This window comes from Andrographis paniculata, unplaced genomic scaffold, assembly GCF_009805555.1.
Source record: "Andrographis paniculata isolate CXL003 unplaced genomic scaffold, ASM980555v1 Contig32END, whole genome shotgun sequence".
Taxonomy (NCBI): domain Eukaryota; kingdom Viridiplantae; phylum Streptophyta; class Magnoliopsida; order Lamiales; family Acanthaceae; genus Andrographis; species Andrographis paniculata.
In genome coordinates, this window is record NW_026137565.1 from 6,095,983 (window position 1) to 6,117,273 (window position 21,291).

The following is a 21,291-nucleotide window of genomic DNA, read 5'->3' on the forward strand; positions in this document are numbered from 1 at the left end:
AGAAACTAATCAACCCTTTATATTGTTAAGAAAATTAAAGTTGATATCTGTCATACATGATTTGCCTAATGTGATTTGTTTTATCGAGCCTAATTTGGAAGATATTAAATTCAGTCGGAATTTACTAAAAATGCATTTGACCGACTGCGAATTCCTACATTATAAAAAAAAAATAATAATAATAATTAATTAAAGTTGATGCCGCAAAGTACATGAATAAATAAATACAAACATAGTTGAAAGTGATTTGTGGGATGGTGAGTGCAAGCAAACAAGTTCGGACTGAGTTTTAAAACGGGTCAAGTTCAATCCAAACCTTATCAGTTAACCTTGTTTAATAATTTTTTAAGCAAATGAGATGATCCAAATCCAACCCGATTAACATGAATCTATTCGTTTACCTATTTAAAAAAAAAATGATAACATTTAAATTTTACAAATCAAAATATAATCAATCCCTAGAAAAACTAATGGTCATTAAGTCAATATAAAATAGTCGTATTTCCATACATAATAAATAGTAAAAAACTATTAAAAATAATATATTTAGATTATATTCAATTAAATTAATAATTTTTTCACATATTATTAAATTAAAATTATTTTACATATATAAGAAATATATTAATTAATATTCATATTGTGTTGGGTTCGAATTAAAGACATTAATTCTAACCCGACTTATTTATTATCGCGTCGAGTTTGTATACATAATTGAATCAAAATTCAATTATTCCATATCAAATTCGTATCTGACTGTCATATTTTACCAACTTTTGCCACCTCTGGATACACACACATTACAACAATGAATGCCGAAAAACGATCTCACGAAGAAGATGATGATGAAGACAATGACGAAACTGAAGCCGAAGCTGAAGCAGCCACCAATACAAACACAAACGAAAATTGCTTTGCGTGAAGGGAATTGCACTGATCACTTCACTGACGTATACATATACATATATAAGTTTTGGTAGAGTTAATTTATCAGAGAGCATCCATCACATTCACATGCACATGCACCCTTTTGTTTGGCCTCATTCACTTTGGCATGGCATCCCATTATTATTATTATTATTATTATTATGATTGTTAATCTTTAATTTAATTAATTATCAATGGGATAAGAATTAGTAGCAGTGGGTGCATGTGTGTTAAGATTCCCTTTGATTTATAAATATATTATTATACAATTTGTTTTAAAGCAAAGGGATTTGGTTGGGTTGGGGTTAAGGAAGAAAGGGCAAAACCAATGCCAATTAATTTGTGTAACAATGATTGAACTGAAGTGGTGGTTTATTTGTTTGTTTGTTTACTTCACTCGGTATTAGCGCTAATGGCATTAGCTATTCAGAGATTATATAATATACTAGTATTACTTTATATTAATTAATTAATAAATAAATAATTATTATGTAATCGTAATTTATGAAACATACATACACCTAAAAATCTAAAATATATTTTATTTTATGACATGGTAATCCGCAGCTAAACAATGGTATTTTTCATTATACTTGCTTCAAATTACAATAACATATACACTAGTATCTATTATTTAAATAAATAAATATTATGCATGTATCAATATCTTATTCAAAACACTATAAATATGTAACGGGAAAATAGGAAATAGCGTGTAATTGGAATTTAAGGTTGTCATAAGAAAGAAGCAGGCAGCAAGTAATGTATGCGTGCAAAACGACAAATTTCAAATCATGAGCCATTAAGGTGTCTTATGAGAAAGCGTGGTCCGTCCTCCATGTAACGCAGTTATTTCCTTTCCGGCCAGCACCACACACATCACATGTCACGAGTAGAAGAAGCAGGAGCAGTTTCGCTAGCTGCCTGCCCTGCCCATTTCCGCCACCGTCGCCGACGTTCTAGCTAAGCTCTATTCTTCAGTGGTCAGTAGGTCTGCATTTGTCGTCGTCGTCGTTGTTGGCTGGCTGGAGATTCCCTGAATGCGTCTGCTTCTTTCTTTGAATCTTCGTTTTTGAATTGCGAAATTGCGGACGGATAGGTCTTTTTTTTTTCTTTTTTTTCGTTTAAGTGTAGGAAAAATTGAAAAGTTGGGTCTTTTTCTATTCCGCTTTTTTCTTTTAGCTTTTAGCATTCTGTGCTCGGCTGATAATGGTTCGTTGTATTTTGTCGTGATTTCGTGTGGTTTAGAATTTCCGTTCTTTAGATCGTGGTGTTGATTTTTTCGCTCGTTTTTGGATTTGTTGCTTAGGGTTTCTTCCGTTTTAAGTGAAAAAAGCTTGTAGTTTTTCTTTTTGGGAGTTTAGGTTTCGAGATCTGTTTATGTCAAGCTAAATTCGTTTTTTTTTTTTTTTTTGTCGGTTTGATTGGCAGACGTTACGGCTATTCTTTCTTGTAAATTTCATATAGAACATATAAGATTTCTGTAAGGCATCAAAGCAGTTGGATCTTTAGGTCATTAGAATTGCCAGCAATTAGCTATCAATTCGTGTTTTAGCTCAGGATATAGGGTTTTCGCATTTTAGCCTTTAGATAGCTGTGGCGCTGGTGGTGGTGCAGCTGCTTGCGCGAAATACCTTTGTATGATATGAGGAGAAGTTTGACGATTTAGGGTTTCGAGACTTAATTCGATAAACCTATCTAAATATAAGATAACAGAAGCAGGGCATCATGTTTTTGCAATGTGGGGTAGATGTATCACGTCAAGTGGCTGCCTGAGTTACCAAGATGATTGATCAATTTATCAATTTTGTCATTAGGCCGCCAAGGTATGATTCTTCATTCAGCTTTCTTTTCGCTGTACTTTACTCATTCTTTATTTTTTCCCCACACAGTAATTCTGTATTAGTTTTAGTTAAATGCTAGAATTTTATTTCCTGTTTAGTGGTGTTCTCTCAACTGCGAGTAGATGATTGATAATTTAGCTGTTTTTTCGTATTTCCAGTTGCCTTGTTTATATCTCAGTAATTTCCTTCTGAAAACAGAAAATACAAAAAATGCTATATGTGTGTATGTTTACAATTTGAGTCTGTGAAGTAGTCAAATTATGGAGTTTCATATTTTCCATACTTAGTTTGTTGAACTATTTGGTCATACCTCCCCCAACTGGACAGAGGGACTGAAGAGGACTCATCTTTAACAAGTTCTTCAGTAGATCAAACAAGATAACAACTACACAAAAGTTCCCTGGTTGAGGAGTTATTGTCTATTTGTTTAGTGGATGCATTTTTAACTCGTCGAAAAATTAAGGCCTTATATGCATGAACTTTGGGCCTGGTTTAGGTAGTTGGGAATCCGCCACATATTGACTTTAGAAAAGATCATTTTGATTTGAACTTTCAACGGCATAGATAGCATTTACTGCTATCTTTTCTTTGATTTCTTTGTATCTCCTTAAATATAAGGAAGAATGCATATCTTTGTACTTGTTGGCTTATCTTAGTGACTTCTTTGTACTTGTTGATTTATCTTAGTGACTATGAACATGGCCCTTCATGGATTGTATACTTTTCTTGTGTGGAATATGATTCAATGGGATGGGCCTAACTTTAAGAGACTGTAATCTGTATCCTGCTCCAGTAGTGTATAGTTGTTTGTTCTCTTGCTGTGCTTTTCCTTTATTGTTAGCAAATTTTTATTCATTCGTAGTGTTTGCATAAAGTACAACTACCTACTCCCTAGTATGTCAGCTACATTCTTAAGTTCTATAGTTTTTTCCCTTTGCTGTGAAACAGGGCTGACTATAACCCAGATCAGTATCTATGGGAAAAGGATTTTTCTCTTGGAGGTAGAAAATACAAAAGAGAAGACATTGAGGCAAGTATGGGCATCAGTTACCAACACTTCTTTCTTGCATTATATTTAATGGTTCCTTATCTGATTGTTTTAAGAATTTGAAAGTATATAGTCTGCTCAATATTTTACAGCTTGAAAATGAACGGGGACATACCTTGAGATGTAGCCACTATGTTCCTTCAGAGTTCCCAGATGATTCTCCTCTACCTTGTGTTATATATTGTCATGGGAATAGGTATGCTCTTGTCGTTCACAAAGTAGATTATGTAACTACATTACTATATCTGCATAGCCTGCAATCAGTAGTATACCAGATAGTTGTCTATCCAATATGTTAATCCGTTTACAGAGTTCCATAACATCTAGCTATGTCATCTCCTCTACTCTCACATTACTAGTTTCCATTTATTGGTCCTCTGGAGCCTATATGGGGCTGTTTGTGATTTGATTTACTGGTTGAATAATGATGAAACTGATAACATTAGGGCTTTTTTCGGATGGTGGTTTGAGAATTGTAAAAATTTGAATTGAAATTGTCTTTAATAGGATATAAATAAGTGTTTGATGTGATGTTTTGAATGGAAAATAGGTTTTCGATGTAATCTTATAAATGAAAAACAAATGTTTAATTTGATGGTTATGAGAGGAAAAGTATGGTGAATAGTTTGAGACTGATTTGAATCTCCAAACAGACAAATTCCTAGAGTAACCTTAATTTTATTTATTTATTTATTTATTTTTTGTGGCTTTAAAGAATTATCTGTTAAAAGAGTTAGGTCTGATTTAGCCTTGAGAACCTGCAAGAATTCATATACTTGTAAGAACTTGAGGTATGGCCATTAAGAAAGCATGGAAGTCATGAATATGCAAATTCTTTCACAAGTCACTAGATTACTCTAATGTACTTTTGCTGTTGGATGCTATTTTGAAAACAGTGTTCCTTTAGTAAATGTGGGTAAAGCTCGGAGATTATCTTCTAGCAGATGCAAGTTGCAAGTGTTCTATGAAAATGTTGGGCACTGGGCATTTGATACAACTTTACCTATAGAACACTACTTAAATTTTGATAAAAAAAAAATAAAGAAAAGACCCTACTTGGTCCTGTTGTCCTATTGTGAAATCATGTGTTTTGGTATTATTGATCTCCATGTTGGATTTGGGCTTTGAGTTTGAATGTATAACAGGTTCTAATTTTTGTTCTGATATGAAAAGGCATGAAATCCCTTATTTGGTACCAAGGTTGAAGCTCCATCCAGATGAAGCCGACCTTCTGTTGAAGTATTCACATGCATTATATGCATATAGCAGTTATATTAGATGTGGATATATTTGTAAGAATAGTTGATTGCTTACTGCTGGTTTTGAGGTCCAGAAACTTATGTGTCTAGTTTCTTATCATGCAGTGGATGTCGAGCGGATGCAAATGAGGCAGCTGTGGTTCTTCTGCCTTCAAATATCACAGTATTCACTCTTGATTTTTCAGGTTCTGGGTTGTCTGATGGAGATTATGTTAGTCTGGGTTGGCACGAGGTGTGCTTTTTCTCTCACCTTTTATTTTATTTTATTCTAAACTTTGCCTCTTCTTGAGCTGTACAATTATCAACTGACAAATTTTCGTTTCCAATTACAGAAAAATGACCTCAAGGTTGTGATATCATATTTGAGAAGCAATGAGAAAGTATCTCGTATTGGTCTGTGGGGGAGATCTATGGGTGCGGTGACAAGGTTGGTGACCCTCTTTGACAAATTTAATTTTGTTAAAATATTGCTATATCACATACATCTTCCCAAATTTACCAGATTACAAAACCTGCCACTCTACCCTTTAACCTATCTGTATCTGTCACAGCCTTCTTTATGGAGCAGAAGACCCTTCTATTGCTGGAATGGTTTTGGACAGTGCCTTTTCTAATTTATTCAATCTCATGCTGGAACTTGCAGAAGTCTATAAAATCCGACTCCCCAAATTTACTGTAAGCGGGATTATCTTCCTCAAGTTGCTTATAAGTTATAATAACTCTAACATCTATACTTTTAAATGTTCTTAAGAATATAATACCAACACAATCACTTTGTGTTACAGGTTAAGATGGCCCTCCAGTACATGCGCCGAGTAATCCAGAAGAAGGCCAAATTTGATATCATGCGACTTGACTGCATACAGGTCTTTACATACTAATGGGATTTTGGTGATTTTTATTTTGGTCCTTCACCTTCATGTGCACACTACTTTTGAAGTTTTATCTGCCAAATTTAGAGACTCTAACCTTTTTATATTATAATACATTTCAACTTTTTAACTGGCAGGTTGCACCCAAGACATTTATTCCTGCTTTATTTGGACATGCCAAAGACGACAAATTTATTAATCCTCACCATTGCGATGCTATCTTCAAGTCATATGTGGTGTGAAAATATTCTCTCTCTCATTATGAACCCTCACTGCATCAAATGATAATTTCTCGGGCTACAGTTAACTATTATGATTCTATGTCTATTCTTTATGCAGGGTGACAAAAATATCATCAAGTTTGATGGTGACCACAACTCATCTCGGCCTCAATTTTATTATGATTCCGTGTCAATTTTCTTCTACAATGTTCTTCGCCCTCCTCGACTTCGGTCTCCATATTCAGCAAAGATTGAAAAATATTATGATCTGGGGGATATCAAGGTTGGTGCTGATATGCAAGAGGTAAATTATTCTTCACATTACACTTTGTCGTATGCATGACTAAACTCTAGTGTTTAAAAAAAAATCTTATCCACTCATGCGTCTTAATTTATTTACTTGGGTCATTCAACTCTATACCAAGTTTGAAGTGCTTTAGGTGTTCCACCTAAAAGATGCACTGAAGCTGCAGGTTTATATTACATTTATTATTCCACGCACCACAAGATGCAGTTTCTTTGATAATGATCTGTACTAAGTATCTTTTGTGGAATTCATTCTATTATAAGTAGTTTATTTGGCATTACTAATGTCATATGATATTAATCTATACTCTATACCAGATATTTGGAACAACACATTTCCAGTTAACATTGACCCCTTGTAATTTACCATTTTTATTTATTTTCTTACAGTTTTCTGCAACGCATATTTTTGATGATGGTGTTTCTTCTTTTCCCCAGAGTATATTATATGAGATAATTGCTGGGCTTCGAAATGTCAGTGTTGATGCAGCAAGTTCTTCTTCTGCACCACGCAGTATTTCGACAACAAAGTCTGTGGGGGAGCTCCTCTCTGACATTGCACCTGTTTGTAATGTAAATTTACTAAACCTTCTCCATATTGAAAATTTTAAAACTCATTATTGCAGTAACAGTTTTTATGTACTACTACATTGCTTTCATATTAGAAAATATAGTCCTGTTGTTGCCGAATTAACTAGCTTGCATTTGAAGAAAGTAACTTTTTTTTTTCTTCTGTTTTGCAGGATTCTTTGGGTGAAGATCCCGAATTTAATGGCAACAGCACATCAGCTCCACAGGTTTGACATCTGTGGCTTCTAGTTTGAATCATCACAGAAATTTCTTTGTTGTTATTCATTAAATTTCACAAACTTCAAATTCTTTAGGACGAGCAATGTGGTCAAAATGAAGAGTGTTGCTCTCCCAGAAGCTCGAATCGAGAAAGTTGGGGAAGGTGCTCATCTCTGGGGAGTGATGATGCATCTATAAATTGTACTAGTACCAGCAATCATGATCAGGTTTCTCTCAATGCCTATTTTCCCCCTTATGTATTCCAATAGGAAAATCGAAACAGCTATTACCATACCCTCCTTTTCTCATCCAATTATGATTTACTTAAAGATTACATTGTACACTTCCAGACAGCTATAAAGGTGCTTGCAACACCCCTTCGGAATTCAGAAGCAAGTGCATTAAACTCTTCCAAGGAAAACAGCAAGAAAAAGAAGAAAGCTTCCTCGAGTGCAAAGAAGTCCAAGCGTGAGAAATTCGAAAAGCTGGAGGCTCTTAGCCAGCGTATCCGTCTTTGCATTCTCAAGAGAGTTAATCATAGGAGACATCGCTCCTCCTGACTGACTGCTACCATCATTCAATTTGTATCATAGAGTAGAATTCCATATTCCCTAATCTCATTTTCCATTCTCACTTGTGCTTTTTCTTAGTTTATTGTATCCTCTAATATGCAGGTTTTCTTTATTTTTCAGTTGTGTTGTGAAGGAAATCCTAGTTGATGTATTTTAGGCCTAGCCGGTTCGGTCTGGGCTTAATCCAGTTGTGGTTGTATTGGTCAACAATTGCATTTCTGTTAACAATGCAATAGAAAGAAACAAGAGTGGAATTTCATTGATTGTAGTCATTTCAGCAGTGTGATTTCTTCAAACTAGTGTGTGTTTTATTGTTAAAATGCAATATATTGAAACCATTCTGTAAACGGCCAAATACATTTGAAGTTATTCAAGGTAAATGCACTGTGACAACCTACAAACACACAAGCAGTGTTCTACGCTTGTCACTAAACCTGTAGCTGTAGTAACTAACAAATAGTTGTGCACAGCCAAACTACCATCCTAGTCAAGGAAACTGAAGAGGTTGTCGTTGTTGAGTCCAGGGAGGGACTTGAGCTCGACTCCCTGGGCTCGAACAACAACTGATCAGCTACTACCTACCTCTGAGTTACAACTGCTAAACTTCGTTTGGAACTCCCACCAGTTGCACAATCGACTGATGAAGTTAGATGCCAACTAGAATCAGGGGTTGGTGGCTCATGATGGGACGTGAAAGATTCCTCTACGGAAGCACTCTTAGCAGAAGGATGTTCTTTGGCTGGTGTGTTTAGAAAGGGTGCTTCCGAAGCTGGGGCAGGGGTGGGTGGTTCAGGTTTATTACCGGATTCTGGATTAGTTCCCTCGGCGACAGCAGCAGAGATTCCCGGTCCTGGTGGTTCTGAAAGAACTCCATTCAGGCGCTGTTGCTCTTCGATCATCTTTTGCAAGTATTTCCCCTGGGCCTCTATCCGGAGCTGCAGTTGCCTCTGCACCTGTAAGATCCATCGGAAGTTCAATGGAATGCGTAATTTCACATGAACAAAGCACTTTCAAGAAATTCATACATTCCTCATCACTGAGCTTTTTAGGCTCTCAAGGGCAACATTTTAGTGACTAATACGTGCGTGCCTCTCAAAAGTGAAGTGCAAAATTAACCATATTCAGCTCCTGGCTAAATTAAAAATTCGTCGTATGAACCATAGATGATAAATATGAACAAGTTATAGGATGCACCTTCTTTGATGCAACTTCCTTAACAATCTCCCAAATAATTTGATCATTTTATGCATAAACCATTGAATGAAGAAATGAAAGCAGAGTATACCTCGAGTTGCTCTTGCAGTCGCTTTTGAACCTCCATCTGCAACTTGAGGGCCTCAGTTATGCACATCCCACTTTAAGCAAAAAGAGTAATGTTATAGCACGACCAGAATAATATACATAAAGAAACGAAACGGAGCTAATGATTGTATACATCAATAGATGGCCTGAATGAATACAATGAAAGAAGATTCAACTTACGGTGAACCATCCAAGTTAGCAAGTAGGCCTTCAAATTCTTTTTTCACACCCACTGTACCTTATACATCAGAAAAAGTGAAACAAGAATGAGTCCGATGACCACAATTTTAAGTAAATTTATGGCTACATAAGTATGGTAAATTGCTCCACCATAAATTATGAAGATAGTATAGCATAACAACCTACCATCGGATGAAGAGTCGGGAGCATACTTGGCAAGCCTGTACTTCTGGATGGGACAATGAATATTAGTGCAAATTACAAATGGGCGACCATGTAAGTAAGGTGAAGTTTCAAGATATATATACCTGCAAATGGCTTTTGACATGGTAGATAGTTAAGCCTTGGACTCCCATAACTCTGAGGACACCTTTAGGTGTAGCTCCTGATAACAAAAAATTAACGTTATCTTATATACTTGCGAGTTCATGTCTAGTATCATCATATTCTTTTATTCCAATAGAGATGCAGGGCCAAGGTATTGCAACCAAAAGTGAAACAACTCACTGTCTGGTCCGCCGAGTTGTGCCACAGCACCAACAAATTGTTCATGAAGCTCGTTCGTCCATCGAAGCCGCTGCTTAGAGAACAAATTCGCATTGTTTTGCACATTATTACTACCAGCCTGATCCATCACGCTGTGTATCACAGTCTAATGGTTTGTTTCAAAAGGCTCTATTGCTGAAAACCACAGTTGCGCAAGCTTGTGCATTTTTTGAACATCTATGGTATCAAAAATAAATAAACAATTAGAATTCATAAGACGTGGTAATGCAGAAGTCAAGAAAGTATTTTAGATGATCTTACTTGGGGAAGAAAATCATTATGGAATAGTATTAAAGAAAAGAAGTGTGTAGTCATCAGAACTCTAACCATGTGCTAACCCATTTATATTTTCAGTTCTCGATAAGTTAATAAAGCACAGAGAGAGTATACCAAACTCATTTAACCTTGATATCATCCAAAGAAATGAAATGAACCATAAAATAATGGAAAAACACAAATCTATCATCATCAAATTAAAAGAGCTAAAACAACATCATGATGATTTTAGTAATCTGATTCAATAATGTGTAATAAAAACATGACATTGGGGATATTTAAACCCCCCTTCCAACTTATCATCGCGGGAGGAACCTAAACTATGGAAGCATTTGAATTAGCCTATTGACCTGGATGTCAAGATATAATTCAGCCCTGAAACCAAAGCATAACTGTTGTAGCACATAAAATTTTCTTTTCTTCCAGAAGATAAAAGGAAATTTCCACTATCAATTATACCATTTACAAAATATGCTAAACTTTAGAAATGCAAAGATGTGTATGAAGGAACAGGAGTTGAGCAAACTTCAAGCTACCGAGCGAAAAAGCAGTTACTAATTTCAGAAATGTCAGTCTTAAATCCAGAAAAAAAAAAAAAAAAAAAAAGGGAAGAAGGAAAAAAAGAAAAGAAAAGAAAAAAGCCATACCAACCAGATCTATACACTTCTCAGCTGCAAATATCTGAACATCAATTCACCGGATGACGACGCAGAATGGACCAGACCTAATTAGCAGTGAAGAGAATGTGGCGTTCAAATGGCACTGATTTTGAGTTTCCTACACAAGTAAAAAAGCCACACGTGAAAATGAAGCACAGGCGGTAGGTAGGTAAGTAAGTAGGTATGCTAATGAATACTGCATCACGCTTTATAATCACAATTGTTGGAACCCTAACTCAAACCTTCGTTAATAATCATCGTCTTCTTCTTCTTCATTTGAGATCCATGTAATGGCAATATATGCATAGCACGAATTTATTTAACAAAGCACTTACTTAGAGGGGCAGCGCAGAGTCGGAGGTGTCTTCGCCGGCTCAATCAAACACATTATCATAAATAAGCGGGACCACTCGCAGGGCCTAGACCAACGATTCACAGCCGAGATTGGCTTCCATGGACGCTCGATTCTCCTCAACCATGCAAATATCACCGCCGCTATTCCAGAAGATATTAATTAGGGCTAATGATAAGTACAAAAACATTCATGCTGAAGACAGACAAATTATGTGGAAACTGACGTAGACGACGACAGCGACCGGGCGGGGCACGGCCACGGAATATTCTCGGGAATAATCGCCCCCGTCTGGAGGGCGTACCCCGTCGCATCACTCCATTACTATTCTGCTTATTTTACTGAAATAAATTACTATTTTATTGGATTTGGTAACAATGTTTCATATATAAATCGGTTGCAAGGCGAGCTATAGGTGCAGAACACGAAGAGCAGAATTAGTCAAATTCATAGGGCAAAAACAAGACTTTATGGGTTAATTTTAACTGATACATTATTAACTGGTAGAATATGTTCTAACCAATCTATAGCCAATCCGAGCCTTCTTCGCCACTGTTGATCCTTCCGTCACTGATCGGGAGTTGGGGACTGCAGCTACGGACGTGCTGCGTCCATCTCCTTCGTTGCCAATGCCAACAGCCATAACAATTTCACCAGTTCTAATATATATGTATTATGTATATATATATAGCGCATAATGAACTGACCTAAGTGCCGAAAACAAAGCCTGCATTGCATGGAACTGATGGATTGCAACTAGAGTTGGAGGATGGAATTGATTGTAGGATGTCGGAGGTTGTCTGTCAGGTGCAAAATTCTTTTGGATGCTACAGATTTAGACTATATCTTTACTCCTATTTTTAACCTTTCCTGAATCGTTCTGTCCACTGTACAAGTAGTTTAATTTCTTTTTGAATAATAGTTTTTTGTTATTGTTAGCAAATTAAATTCAATAAGACAAGTCACGAAAGCTAAGCAAACTAAGTAACCGGAGAAGCCTTATTGAATTTGGAAACGCGTTGGGAATGGCGATAAATTGAAAGCAAACATATTCGAATAATTCGAACATCATCCAAATTGAATACAATTCTCATTTGATATTTTATCAACAAATAGTCAGAATGCACAATTATTTAAGTGAAAGTAAAGAGGTATAAAATGAAAATTCAATTGTATAAGAAAAGCTTCGAAACAACGTAACAGATATTCATAAGCTTGATCAAGTTACTGTTCCTCTGGCTTACCGGAGATGCACCGACCTTGAAACCCTCCTCGCACGCCGCCGGAAATCTTCCGACTTCCAGCGACCGTTTATCCAATTCATAATACGTTTCCGAATCCAAGTCGCCTAGTATCTGCGCCAGCGTCTGCACCGCCTCGTCATACTTCGTCAAGCAGTTCTTCATACCAGTCAACACACCTTCAGATTCATTAGCACCGCCGGATGTTAACCTCGAGGCAATGTATGCTCTAGTATCTGTTCCGTTAGCGTACGCCTTTCCGAAAGCGATGTAGGCCAGGACGACGCGGTTGGCGCCTGGAGCGCGGGGATCAGCGTAGATTGCGTCCTGGCAGAAGGAGAAATCCGTCGTGTTCCTGCACACTTGCGAGGCTAATTCCTTGGCTTCCTCTGCAGAGGAAATGAGCGCTGGACAGAGCAGGATAAACCAGGTCGCGACTGCGACTGTCAGCGAAGCAGATCGAACTGCGGCCATTGATAATCAGAGAAGATTCAATTTAAAAAGGGACGGAGAACGTGAACCGCCCCTGCACTGCTTATATATTGGTACGGTTGTGTGCAGTTACTGAATACGCAAGACGCCATACCTACGTGGCTCACCACATTAATTACACATCGACGTATATACTACAGATATTTAAATTTTCTATTTTTTGAAAAAAATAAAATCCTTACAAATATTTTCACTTTCAGTATAATATCAAATCCAACAATGTAACGGCACATCCACGTGCACGGCGCGTGCCGTTTATTAGGCTATTTCAAATCAGAAGTTTTGTGATGCCAATTAGCGTGAATAATCTTTAATATTTATTGGCACTAATCAATTACAATTGAATTTAATTTTTTTTTTAAGGAATCTTAAAATAATGACGGTTGATTGCACAACTCATTTTCTTGAAAGGGACTAGCTAATTATTGTTTTTTTAAGATTAATTTGTGGGTCACATAGCACGTTAAATAGTTCTTAATTATAATAATTATTTTTTTAAATACACGACGAAATCTGTAGAGGAATGGTTGTTGATTTGAATATTTGGACAATAAATTATAATAAAAAAATTAAAACCAGTGGCGTGTATTGGCCCGAGGTGTAAGAGTCTGTTATCAAAAAGATATTATCTCGATCATTCCTCGACACACACTTCCAAGCACACTTCTGGACGCCAATATCTCTGATTTTCTGTCGATTTGATTCGCAATCTAAACTCCAATCAATCCTGATTCCTTCATTTCTCAGCAGTGTGTATCCAGTGCAGGATCTCGATTTGGATATCTATTACAATATCGGAAATAATCCTGTATCTGAGTGTACGTGGTAATAGCGTTGAGGTGTTGGAGGTTTGGAAGGAATGCAGATGGCGGCGGTGGCATCGTCATCTCCTGTGGTATTTGGGAAGCGCTCTTTGTCTTCCTCTTCGGGAATCAGTGGGCAGACCAGATTGCATTGTAAATACAGTGTTTGTTCCTCCAAATCGGAGATATTTGGAGGTGCCTTACGTGTGAATCTGGAAAGGAACAATGGTTTAAGCAGAAAGCTCGGATTGCTTCCTTCTCACGTTGTTTCTCCGAAAGCTGTCTCTGATTCCAGTTCTTCTCAGACCTGTCTCGACCCAGACGCCAGCACTGTATATTATCTCTTCCATTCTTGTCTGTGTGTACGATTATTTGATTGGAGATGTCAGTCTGAATTCTTGCTAATGTTACACTCTGTCTTTCACTGCAATCTGATCAGCATTACTCGTGGTTTGCATCTATTGAAATAATGCCACCGTTTGGAATGAATGATGTTATCTGATCTATGCGAAAACATAATGTGGCCATGAATTTCCTGTAAATATATGAAACTTCTGCCTAAATCATCTGAAAATGTTTAGTTCTGATCTATCCATTGGTGCTAGCTTATATATAGTAATTGCTAAATCTATTTGGCGGCTACTCTTGCATTCAAGAACACATTTTTTTGATCAATGTCTAACTTCTAAGCCAATATTCCTTTTGTGAATTGATACAAGTTCTTTTTTCTTGTTCATGCAGAGTGTACTGGGCATCATTCTTGGAGGTGGAGCTGGGACAAGGCTTTATCCTCTTACAAAGAAGAGGGCAAAGCCTGCTGTTCCATTGGGTGCAAATTATCGGTTGATTGACATCCCTGTTAGTAATTGTTTGAACAGCAACATATCCAAGATCTATGTACTGACTCAGTTCAATTCTGCATCCCTTAATCGCCATTTGTCACGAGCCTATGCAAGTAACATGGGTGGCTATAAGAATGAAGGATTTGTTGAGGTTCTTGCTGCCCAGCAAAGCCCAGAAAATCCAAACTGGTTCCAGGTAAGACATTCAGGGCTTGCACCTCTTATTTCGCCTATTGCTTTATGTTTTTCTCTCCTTGTTTTGGTGGGGTGGGTGAGCATTTCATCAGCTGCTGCACCACATCCGGGGAAATTGAAGTTTTAGCTTCAAAATACGGGCTTTTTTAGAAAATAGCAACCAGGGAAAACTATAAGCTAATTCTGGAATAGGCGAAGTTATCACTTGCTAGCTAAATCTGATACCCTCAAAATGCAGCTGCATAGTGTGGCTAAACTGGGAACAAAGTGAATATATTTCTTTGTTGTGTTGATTGCTTTCGGGGAAACTTCAATTTTATTTTGTGTTCACAACAGTACCTATTATTTTGTCTAATCTATATTGTGGCATCTTTTAGGGTACAGCAGATGCTGTAAGGCAGTACTTGTGGCTCTTTGAAGAACATGAAGTTCTTGAATTTCTGGTTCTTGCTGGAGATCACTTGTATCGGATGGATTATGAAAAATTCATCCAAGCGCACCGAGAAACTGATGCTGATATAACAGTTGCAGCACTACCAATGGATGAAAAACGTGCCACTGCATTCGGCTTAATGAAGATCGATGAGGAGGGAAGAATTATAGAATTTGCAGAGAAACCAAAGGGAGATCAACTGAAAGCCATGAAGGTACAACCTTCCGCCATGCATTTATTGGCTTTAACACTGTGCTTTTGGAATTCTATCTACTGATATCTTTTAATTCTGGTCTGTTTTATGGAAGGTTGACACAACAATTTTAGGTCTAGACGACGTTAGAGCAAAGGAAATGCCATACATTGCTAGCATGGGCATCTATGTTTTCAGTAAGAATGTAATGATGAAGCTACTGCAAGATAATTTTCCGGCCGCAAATGATTTCGGAAGTGAAGTCATTCCCGGTGCTACTTCAATCGGCATGAGGGTAAGTCTTGCTTGTGGAATTACTGTTTGTTGGATGTAGTCACAGATATCACTTGGAAAGATTGTTTCTCTTCCCAGTTAGACATTAAAAGTGACTGTTTACAAGAAAGACTGAAGGGATCTAATCTTTTTTACTAACAGATGGAGTGTTTACCATAGCTAATGATTGGCTCTTCTTTGTGTATCCGAGTAAATGTGCTGTTCATGGATCAGGTTCAGGCATATCTGTATGATGGCTACTGGGAGGACATTGGGACAATTGAAGCATTCTACAATGCCAATTTGGGGATAACAAAAAAGCCAGTGCCAGATTTCAGGTAAGCTAATAGTTTCTTACCAGGGTCGAAACATGTGCTGCTGATCTCTCCCCATCTCTTCTTTTCATTCACTATGGCTGCAAACATATACATTACTTGGTTCGTTCGATGCAGTTTCTATGACCGTTCTGCCCCAATTTATACACAACCACGGTACTTGCCGCCTTCCAAAATGCTCAATGCAGATGTTACTGACAGTGTCATCGGTGAGGGCTGTGTCATAAAGGTAAATTTCTTGATTTAAAGAGTTTTCCATACAGCATTGTTGAATAGGATATGAAGAACGGGATGCTGATAGCAACAGCAGTTTGCTAATTTAAAATGCTCACTTTTCGATTCACAGAACTGTACAATACATCATTCTGTAATCGGTCTTCGATCATGCATATCAGAGGGTGCAATCATAGAAGACACCCTGTTGATGGGAGCCGACTATTATGAGGTAAATGCCACAGCCAACCCTTTCTTTCGCAACAAAAGTTTACTTGCTTCAATGTTCCAGATTTAATCTTGTAAATGCCATTTGGACAGACGGATGCAGATAGAAGGCTGCTGGCAGCCAAAGGAGGGGTTCCCATTGGCATTGGCAAGAATTCGCACATCAAACGGGCAATTATCGACAAAAATGCACGTATTGGAGAAAATGTAAAGGTTAGATCCTCAATACCTTCTTCCCTTCCATAGAAATTCTATTTCCTGCAGACCAGAAGCCTATGTTTTCCCAATGTGCCAGCTCTTGATGCCCTGTTTTAACTTATCCCAACAGATCATTAACAGCGACGACGTGCAAGAAGCAGCTAGAGAGACTGATGGCTACTTCATCAAGAGTGGCATTGTTACTGTAGTCAAGGATGCCCTGATTCCTAGTGGAACAGTTATTTGAACTCATACAACAAATTGCTAAGCAGGTTCTACCAATGCAGCTTCTCTTTTACAAAAACTTCCCATTCCTCTTCTCTTTTAGAGAACAAAAAAACATCTTATACTGAAAGGGGACGCTGAATAAAACGACGGTTTATTTACTTGGATGTTGCCTTTTAAGTGTAAATGACTCACCATGAACTTTCTTCTCCTGTTAATGTTATACCAAAGTAGCAGAAATAAGAACTTCTCAGGGATACTTGGCTGTCCAAAGATCCTGATAATGAATTTGTGACTGAAGACGACCACAGCATCTTTCTTTCGATGTAACAAGCACAAAGAGCACATCATTGTTACACAAGGAGGAATCTAAGTCAAGAAGCATAATCAGAGTAATCCAAGTGTTCCCATAGCCTACAAGATTTGTTAGGGCCCCTACCTGTAGACGCAGATTTATCGAGTCGGCATTGGGCTTAGTTCTTCAGCAGTAGAACATGTAGGCTTTGATATAAAATTTATCCAGAGAACAAAGCAGCAACTGCACAATGTCGAATTCAAGCTACAAAAGAATATCAACTGCACTCTCAGATCATGTACAACAACATACAGCTTGCAGCAGCAGCTTCCAACAACAAATACGCCACTAAAGAAAACATAACTAAATAGCTTAGCAGCATCCTATTCACACATTAAAATAGGAAGGGCATGTAGTTGCAATTTAAATAGCTTCACCATCACTCACATAGCTGAGGGAGAATCGTCATTAAATAACTTTGCCATCACAAACGTAGCTGAGGGTGAATCGCTGGTACAAGTCGCTCATGGAGAAATGTTGCATTCCCGCAGATATTGATTATCATAATCGATGAATTTTGCCCAGTAGTTTCTGAACTTGGGTATGCTTATCTCAAGCCAAGGTTTCAAGTTGCCGTTATAATGTATAACAGCAGCCCGCTCGATCTCCTTCTGTGATACATTTGGATTATACCCCAGTCCAAGGGCATGCCAAGATTTATCAAGGGCAAAAGTGTGGTTCCAGAAGGTTATCAAACCGGGCGGCAAAGTCCCGAGTTTCCAAAGCAGCCTGTCCCGATTCTGAGCATAAAAACATATTCAATGTCAGATATGATGTTTCTTGCTCAGTAAAAATTCACAGGGGGATATAATGCAAGAAATTTTCATCACAACTCAATCTAAAATGCCTCAACTTCATTCAGATCTCATTCGGCATACTTAGACAGGTATAATTGCATATGCATTTATTTCCATGCAATTGAGTCGACCGCTGAAAATAAATGTAACTTACCAAGTTCTGCCAGTTGTGGTAAACTTCAGTAATATTTTGATTCCTCCACTTGTCCAGATCAAAGATATTCATCCCAAAAGCCCAACCACAGGCACGGGGACTGAACCTTTCAGAAATCAGAGGATTCGAAAAATTGAGGTAACGGTCAAACCGATGAAAGTTCTCTCCACATGTCTCTACCACTCCAATAACTTTACCCCTCAGGTCAAGAGACCAGAGGTTGGTGAGGTCCTTTTGGACCACAATATCATCGTCTAAGAACAAAACCTTGCCCAGGTTTGGGAAGATCTCAGGTAGGTAAAACCGAAGGTGATTCATGATGGAGAGGTACTTGGGGTTTCTGTATTTCAGGTTTGAATCTGATGCAGCACCGCGACGACTTTTGAAGTAATAATCAATCATGGAGGGAGACCCCAACTGCCTAAGAACAGGACTGTAACTTGAATTTAACCAAGTGAACTCTTCAACATTCTGAACCTGTATCGTGGCCTTGCCTGGAGGATTCGCCAAAAACCACATTTTCATGGCAGCATAGTTAAGTCTATCAGTGACAACATGGAAGACGTGTTTTGAAGGATCCTGCTCGGTAGAAAACACCAAAAAATCAGTATCAAATTGAACTGTAATAGGCTTCCAAGACAGATCAATAAATGAAAATCTTTAGATTCAATAACTATTGCACCTTTGCATTGGTTATTGTTGAGTTCACAACAACTGCCGCAGCCAAGACATTGTCTGAAAACAAGGCGTAGTGGTACAGGTTAGGATCGCCTAGTTTTTCCTTGTTGGCGAAATCTTGTTGAGACGAACTCAGCATGAAATATTCAGTTGAAAGTCGCAGAGGAAGACAGTGAAGCCCTTTAGGAGTTGTCTTTGCTGTTAGGTGTGTCAAGAACAAAGTCTGCTTCTTGTTGACTCGGAGCTGTTCCTCAGACAGATGAATCATCGCACGAAGTTTCTTTACCATGGCGGTACAATCATCCTGTATGCCTTTGCCTTTTAACAATGTTTGCTCCATCGCTTTCAACTTCTCTAAAGAACTACATTCAACCAAAAATCCGATTATTGGGAAGCTAAAACTACTCGGTCAAAACCAAAACTGATAAAGAAAAATATCAACACAAATCTTCCATTTGCGACAAGCTTTCACATGTAAAAGTTATTTGATGAAACACGTGTGTAAAATACAACTCACTTTTTGGGCAGCTCAGAATCCTTGGTGGCATCTCCAAGTGTTCGCTGAATATCCTTAATACGCACACGAAGCTCCCTTATAAAGTGAGCATTGTTTCGAGTCCCTGAAAGCGACAGATAAACTCTGGCTCGAACCAGCTGGTCCTTAAGCTGACGTATGCGAACATCCGGCAGTGCTGTTTCTTCTCTCAGTTTCTCACTCATAGCCCTCGTTTGTTCTCTTGAAGTATCTTTACTAGATATATCGGAAGACTGTAGTAGATGCTTCACTTCCTACAATAAACAAATAAAAAATTTGGAAAGTAGTGCAAAAATAGTAGACAGCATAAAGTCTTCTTAAATCTCCCAACAAAAAAATCTCCGAAATCTTACATAGGTAATCGAACAAACAAATATTTACAGTTGAATCACCTAACTAAAAAATCTTTCCATATAACATTGAACACCTCAGCAGCTTTCAACAACATTAATATAACAATACAATACCGATAACTAGTTTCCTAACTATGCTTAATACCACAAACATATGAGACATAATTAACCTGCAGGAGTGCTAGCACATACCCTTACCATTTTCCCCGACTCATTATCAGATGAGCCTTTGTAATGCTGCTGATCATTTGAATTAACCCCACCTCTTACATCCCCAGTTGGTTCATTTTTCATCGAATTATCCTCCCTTGCAGCCACCAGTGTCACCTGTCTCAAGGGATGATCATCCAAAGAATGGTTGTCAACGCCGCTACTTCTCAAAGAGGATAAAGTCGAAAACCCATCCTCTGTTAATCAAGTTGCATAACTTTCATCAGTTTAAAGATTCCATACTGTGTATTCGAGAAATAAACAAGAAGTAACAAACACCTGCAGTGAGTAGCACATTTAATGGCCTGATTTCACCAGCATACATCTACAAACAGAACATCCAAGAAGTAAACTTTCCCTCTTCAGTCTTCACCAAAAATTATTAAAGTATATAAAAGCAAAGTGGGCAAAACTTACTACGTTTGAAATATCTTCTACAAATGCATCCCGAGCTATAAAAACACAAAGGAAAAACACAAATCAATTAGACAGGAACCAGTTAACTCTTTTAATAAAGATTGAAATAGGAACAACGAATGTTACAAGAAGATGATGTGAAATACGATCCAAGAGTATCTGTGTACAGAACAATTGGCGCAAGAACCGTCACCAACAGCAAGAAAAGCACTGATTTCCTGAGTTTCATCTTCATCGTTTATGCTTCAGCCTCGACCTCCGAACATCCCACAATCAAACCCTAACGCTTCAGCTATGAGAATGAGCCGGAATTTTTTACCCTTAGACACATGAATAAGGGCAAATCCAGTGAGGGACTCAAGCCCAGACGATATAGATTGAGAAATTCAGAAAAGGAAAGTAGTTTGTGAAACTTACAACAATGAAAACCCAACTCGAATAGATGAGTGAATAATGAGGATTGGAGAACCCTCTGAAAATCGAGCGAATTAGAGTTAATAAGCTGCCAAAACAAGCGCAATCACAGCAAAGAAATTGATTTGCTAAGAGTTGAAAGACACCCCACAATCAAAAGGTCTAAAACGAACTGAAATCAAACATAGCTGGAATTCAAGGACAAAAAGTTTGAGTTTTTAACCCAACCAGATGAAATTTTCCGGCTACACTCAAAGTAGGAAGGTGCAAGAAGATGGAAGCTCCAATATGATAATTTTTTTTTAATCATTTCATTGAAATGCGGATATGAGTTGGGTTTCGCAATGCTAGCTCATTTATTTATCTGTATCTCTTAAACCGTTTTTATTACATAAATATTTTTTTTTCAAAAATTATATTAATAATATATTTATTTAAATTATTATATCAAAATTAATTATTTTTTCAATAAAATATAAAAATTAAATACGTAAAAATTTTAGACAAAAATATATGTATCAATAAGACAAATCCTTGGCAATTATTAAAATGAG

At 37.5% G+C, this 21,291-nt stretch overlaps 5 protein-coding genes across 11 annotated transcripts; 2 read left to right on the forward strand and 3 right to left on the reverse strand.

Moving 5' to 3' along the window:
- The first annotated feature begins 1,716 nt into the window (after window positions 1-1,716).
- On the forward strand, window positions 1,717-8,099 carry LOC127247629 (uncharacterized). Of its 2 annotated transcripts, XM_051269569.1 has the most exons (14): window positions 1,717-2,753; window positions 3,720-3,801; window positions 3,912-4,015; window positions 5,184-5,310; window positions 5,411-5,505; window positions 5,630-5,753; window positions 5,864-5,944; window positions 6,088-6,186; window positions 6,290-6,475; window positions 6,916-7,050; window positions 7,221-7,274; window positions 7,362-7,493; window positions 7,617-7,860; window positions 7,959-8,099. In XM_051269569.1, the coding sequence occupies exons 1-13, from the start codon at window positions 2,713-2,715 to the stop codon at window positions 7,824-7,826; spliced, it is 1,470 nt and encodes a 489-aa protein (XP_051125526.1). In that variant the 5' UTR covers window positions 1,717-2,712; the 3' UTR covers window positions 7,827-7,860; window positions 7,959-8,099. The 2 variants fall into 2 exon arrangements, with proteins under 2 accessions (XP_051125526.1, XP_051125525.1); XM_051269568.1 differs by having other exon boundaries at window positions 1,718-2,753; window positions 7,617-8,099.
- A 68-nt stretch (window positions 8,100-8,167) lies between these two features.
- On the reverse strand, window positions 8,168-11,465 carry LOC127247630 (myb family transcription factor PHL7-like). Of its 5 annotated transcripts, none has more exons than XM_051269570.1 (9): window positions 11,380-11,465; window positions 11,137-11,296; window positions 10,790-10,919; window positions 9,828-10,043; window positions 9,629-9,705; window positions 9,507-9,549; window positions 9,321-9,378; window positions 9,124-9,193; window positions 8,168-8,791 (listed from the first exon to the last, which is right to left on the reverse strand). In XM_051269570.1, exons 4-9 carry the CDS (start codon window positions 9,952-9,954, stop codon window positions 8,417-8,419), a joined length of 750 nt encoding a protein of 249 aa, XP_051125527.1. In that variant the 5' UTR covers window positions 9,955-10,043; window positions 10,790-10,919; window positions 11,137-11,296; window positions 11,380-11,465; the 3' UTR covers window positions 8,168-8,416. The 5 variants fall into 5 exon arrangements, with proteins under 5 accessions (XP_051125527.1, XP_051125531.1, XP_051125529.1 ...); XM_051269574.1 differs by having other exon boundaries at window positions 9,321-9,372; window positions 11,380-11,454; XM_051269572.1 differs by having other exon boundaries at window positions 10,794-10,919; window positions 11,380-11,453.
- On the reverse strand, window positions 11,383-12,907 carry LOC127247631 (uncharacterized). Its single transcript, XM_051269575.1, has 3 exons — window positions 12,398-12,907; window positions 11,674-12,040; window positions 11,383-11,494 (listed from the first exon to the last, which is right to left on the reverse strand). The coding sequence occupies exons 1-2, from the start codon at window positions 12,866-12,868 to the stop codon at window positions 12,014-12,016; spliced, it is 498 nt and encodes a 165-aa protein (XP_051125532.1). The 5' UTR covers window positions 12,869-12,907; the 3' UTR covers window positions 11,383-11,494; window positions 11,674-12,013.
- A 613-nt stretch (window positions 12,908-13,520) lies between these two features.
- Window positions 13,521-16,991, forward strand: LOC127247628 (glucose-1-phosphate adenylyltransferase small subunit 1, chloroplastic-like). Its single transcript, XM_051269566.1, has 9 exons — window positions 13,521-14,021; window positions 14,431-14,727; window positions 15,104-15,373; window positions 15,468-15,647; window positions 15,860-15,963; window positions 16,078-16,189; window positions 16,307-16,405; window positions 16,495-16,614; window positions 16,730-16,991. The coding sequence occupies exons 1-9, from the start codon at window positions 13,746-13,748 to the stop codon at window positions 16,844-16,846; spliced, it is 1,575 nt and encodes a 524-aa protein (XP_051125523.1). The 5' UTR covers window positions 13,521-13,745; the 3' UTR covers window positions 16,847-16,991.
- A 310-nt stretch (window positions 16,992-17,301) lies between these two features.
- Window positions 17,302-21,068, reverse strand: LOC127247627 (probable galacturonosyltransferase 4). Of its 2 annotated transcripts, none has more exons than XM_051269565.1 (9): window positions 20,741-21,068; window positions 20,450-20,643; window positions 20,324-20,358; window positions 20,186-20,231; window positions 19,889-20,023; window positions 19,326-19,597; window positions 18,813-19,170; window positions 18,131-18,709; window positions 17,302-17,919 (listed from the first exon to the last, which is right to left on the reverse strand). In XM_051269565.1, the coding sequence occupies exons 4-9, from the start codon at window positions 20,201-20,203 to the stop codon at window positions 17,644-17,646; spliced, it is 1,638 nt and encodes a 545-aa protein (XP_051125522.1). In that variant the 5' UTR covers window positions 20,204-20,231; window positions 20,324-20,358; window positions 20,450-20,643; window positions 20,741-21,068; the 3' UTR covers window positions 17,302-17,643. The 2 variants fall into 2 exon arrangements, with proteins under 2 accessions (XP_051125522.1, XP_051125521.1); XM_051269564.1 differs by having other exon boundaries at window positions 19,889-20,103.
- Between the last annotated feature and the right edge of the window lie 223 nt (window positions 21,069-21,291).

Excerpts from the sequence above, each read along its gene's own strand:
- LOC127247629 (XM_051269569.1), top strand. The coding sequence starts at position 2,713 with ATGATTGATCAATTTATCAATTTTGTCATTAGGCCGCCAAG. Across the intron at positions 6,476-6,915 it reads TTGGTGCTGATATGCAAGAG|AGTATATTATATGAGATAAT; the intron begins GTAAATTATTCT and ends TCTTTTCCCCAG. Across the intron at positions 7,494-7,616 it reads GTACCAGCAATCATGATCAG|ACAGCTATAAAGGTGCTTGC; the intron begins GTTTCTCTCAAT and ends GTACACTTCCAG.
- LOC127247628 (XM_051269566.1), top strand. The coding sequence starts at position 13,746 with ATGCAGATGGCGGCGGTGGCATCGTCATCTCCTGTGGTATTTGGGAAG. Across the intron at positions 15,374-15,467 it reads ATCAACTGAAAGCCATGAAG|GTTGACACAACAATTTTAGG; the intron begins GTACAACCTTCC and ends GTTTTATGGAAG. Across the intron at positions 16,406-16,494 it reads TGGGAGCCGACTATTATGAG|ACGGATGCAGATAGAAGGCT; the intron begins GTAAATGCCACA and ends CCATTTGGACAG.
- LOC127247631 (XM_051269575.1), bottom strand. The coding sequence starts at position 12,868 with ATGGCCGCAGTTCGATCTGCTTCGCTGACAGTCGCAGTCGCGACCTGG. Across the intron at positions 12,041-12,397 it reads TCAAGGTCGGTGCATCTCCG|TGGACAGAACGATTCAGGAA; the intron begins GTAAGCCAGAGG and ends CTACTTGTACAG.
- LOC127247627 (XM_051269564.1), bottom strand. The coding sequence starts at position 20,558 with ATGAAGATGAAACTCAGGAAATCAGTGCTTTTCTTGCTGTTGGTGACG. Across the intron at positions 19,171-19,325 it reads GATTCTGAGCTGCCCAAAAA|TTCTTTAGAGAAGTTGAAAG; the intron begins GTGAGTTGTATT and ends GGTTGAATGTAG. Across the intron at positions 18,710-18,812 it reads CAACAATAACCAATGCAAAG|GATCCTTCAAAACACGTCTT; the intron begins GTGCAATAGTTA and ends TCTACCGAGCAG.
- LOC127247630 (XM_051269570.1), bottom strand. The coding sequence starts at position 9,954 with ATGGATCAGGCTGGTAGTAATAATGTGCAAAACAATGCGAATTTGTTC. Across the intron at positions 9,706-9,827 it reads ACAACTCGGCGGACCAGACA|GAGCTACACCTAAAGGTGTC; the intron begins GTGAGTTGTTTC and ends TTTTGTTATCAG. Across the intron at positions 8,792-9,123 it reads GACTGCAAGAGCAACTCGAG|GTGCAGAGGCAACTGCAGCT; the intron begins GTATACTCTGCT and ends TGGATCTTACAG.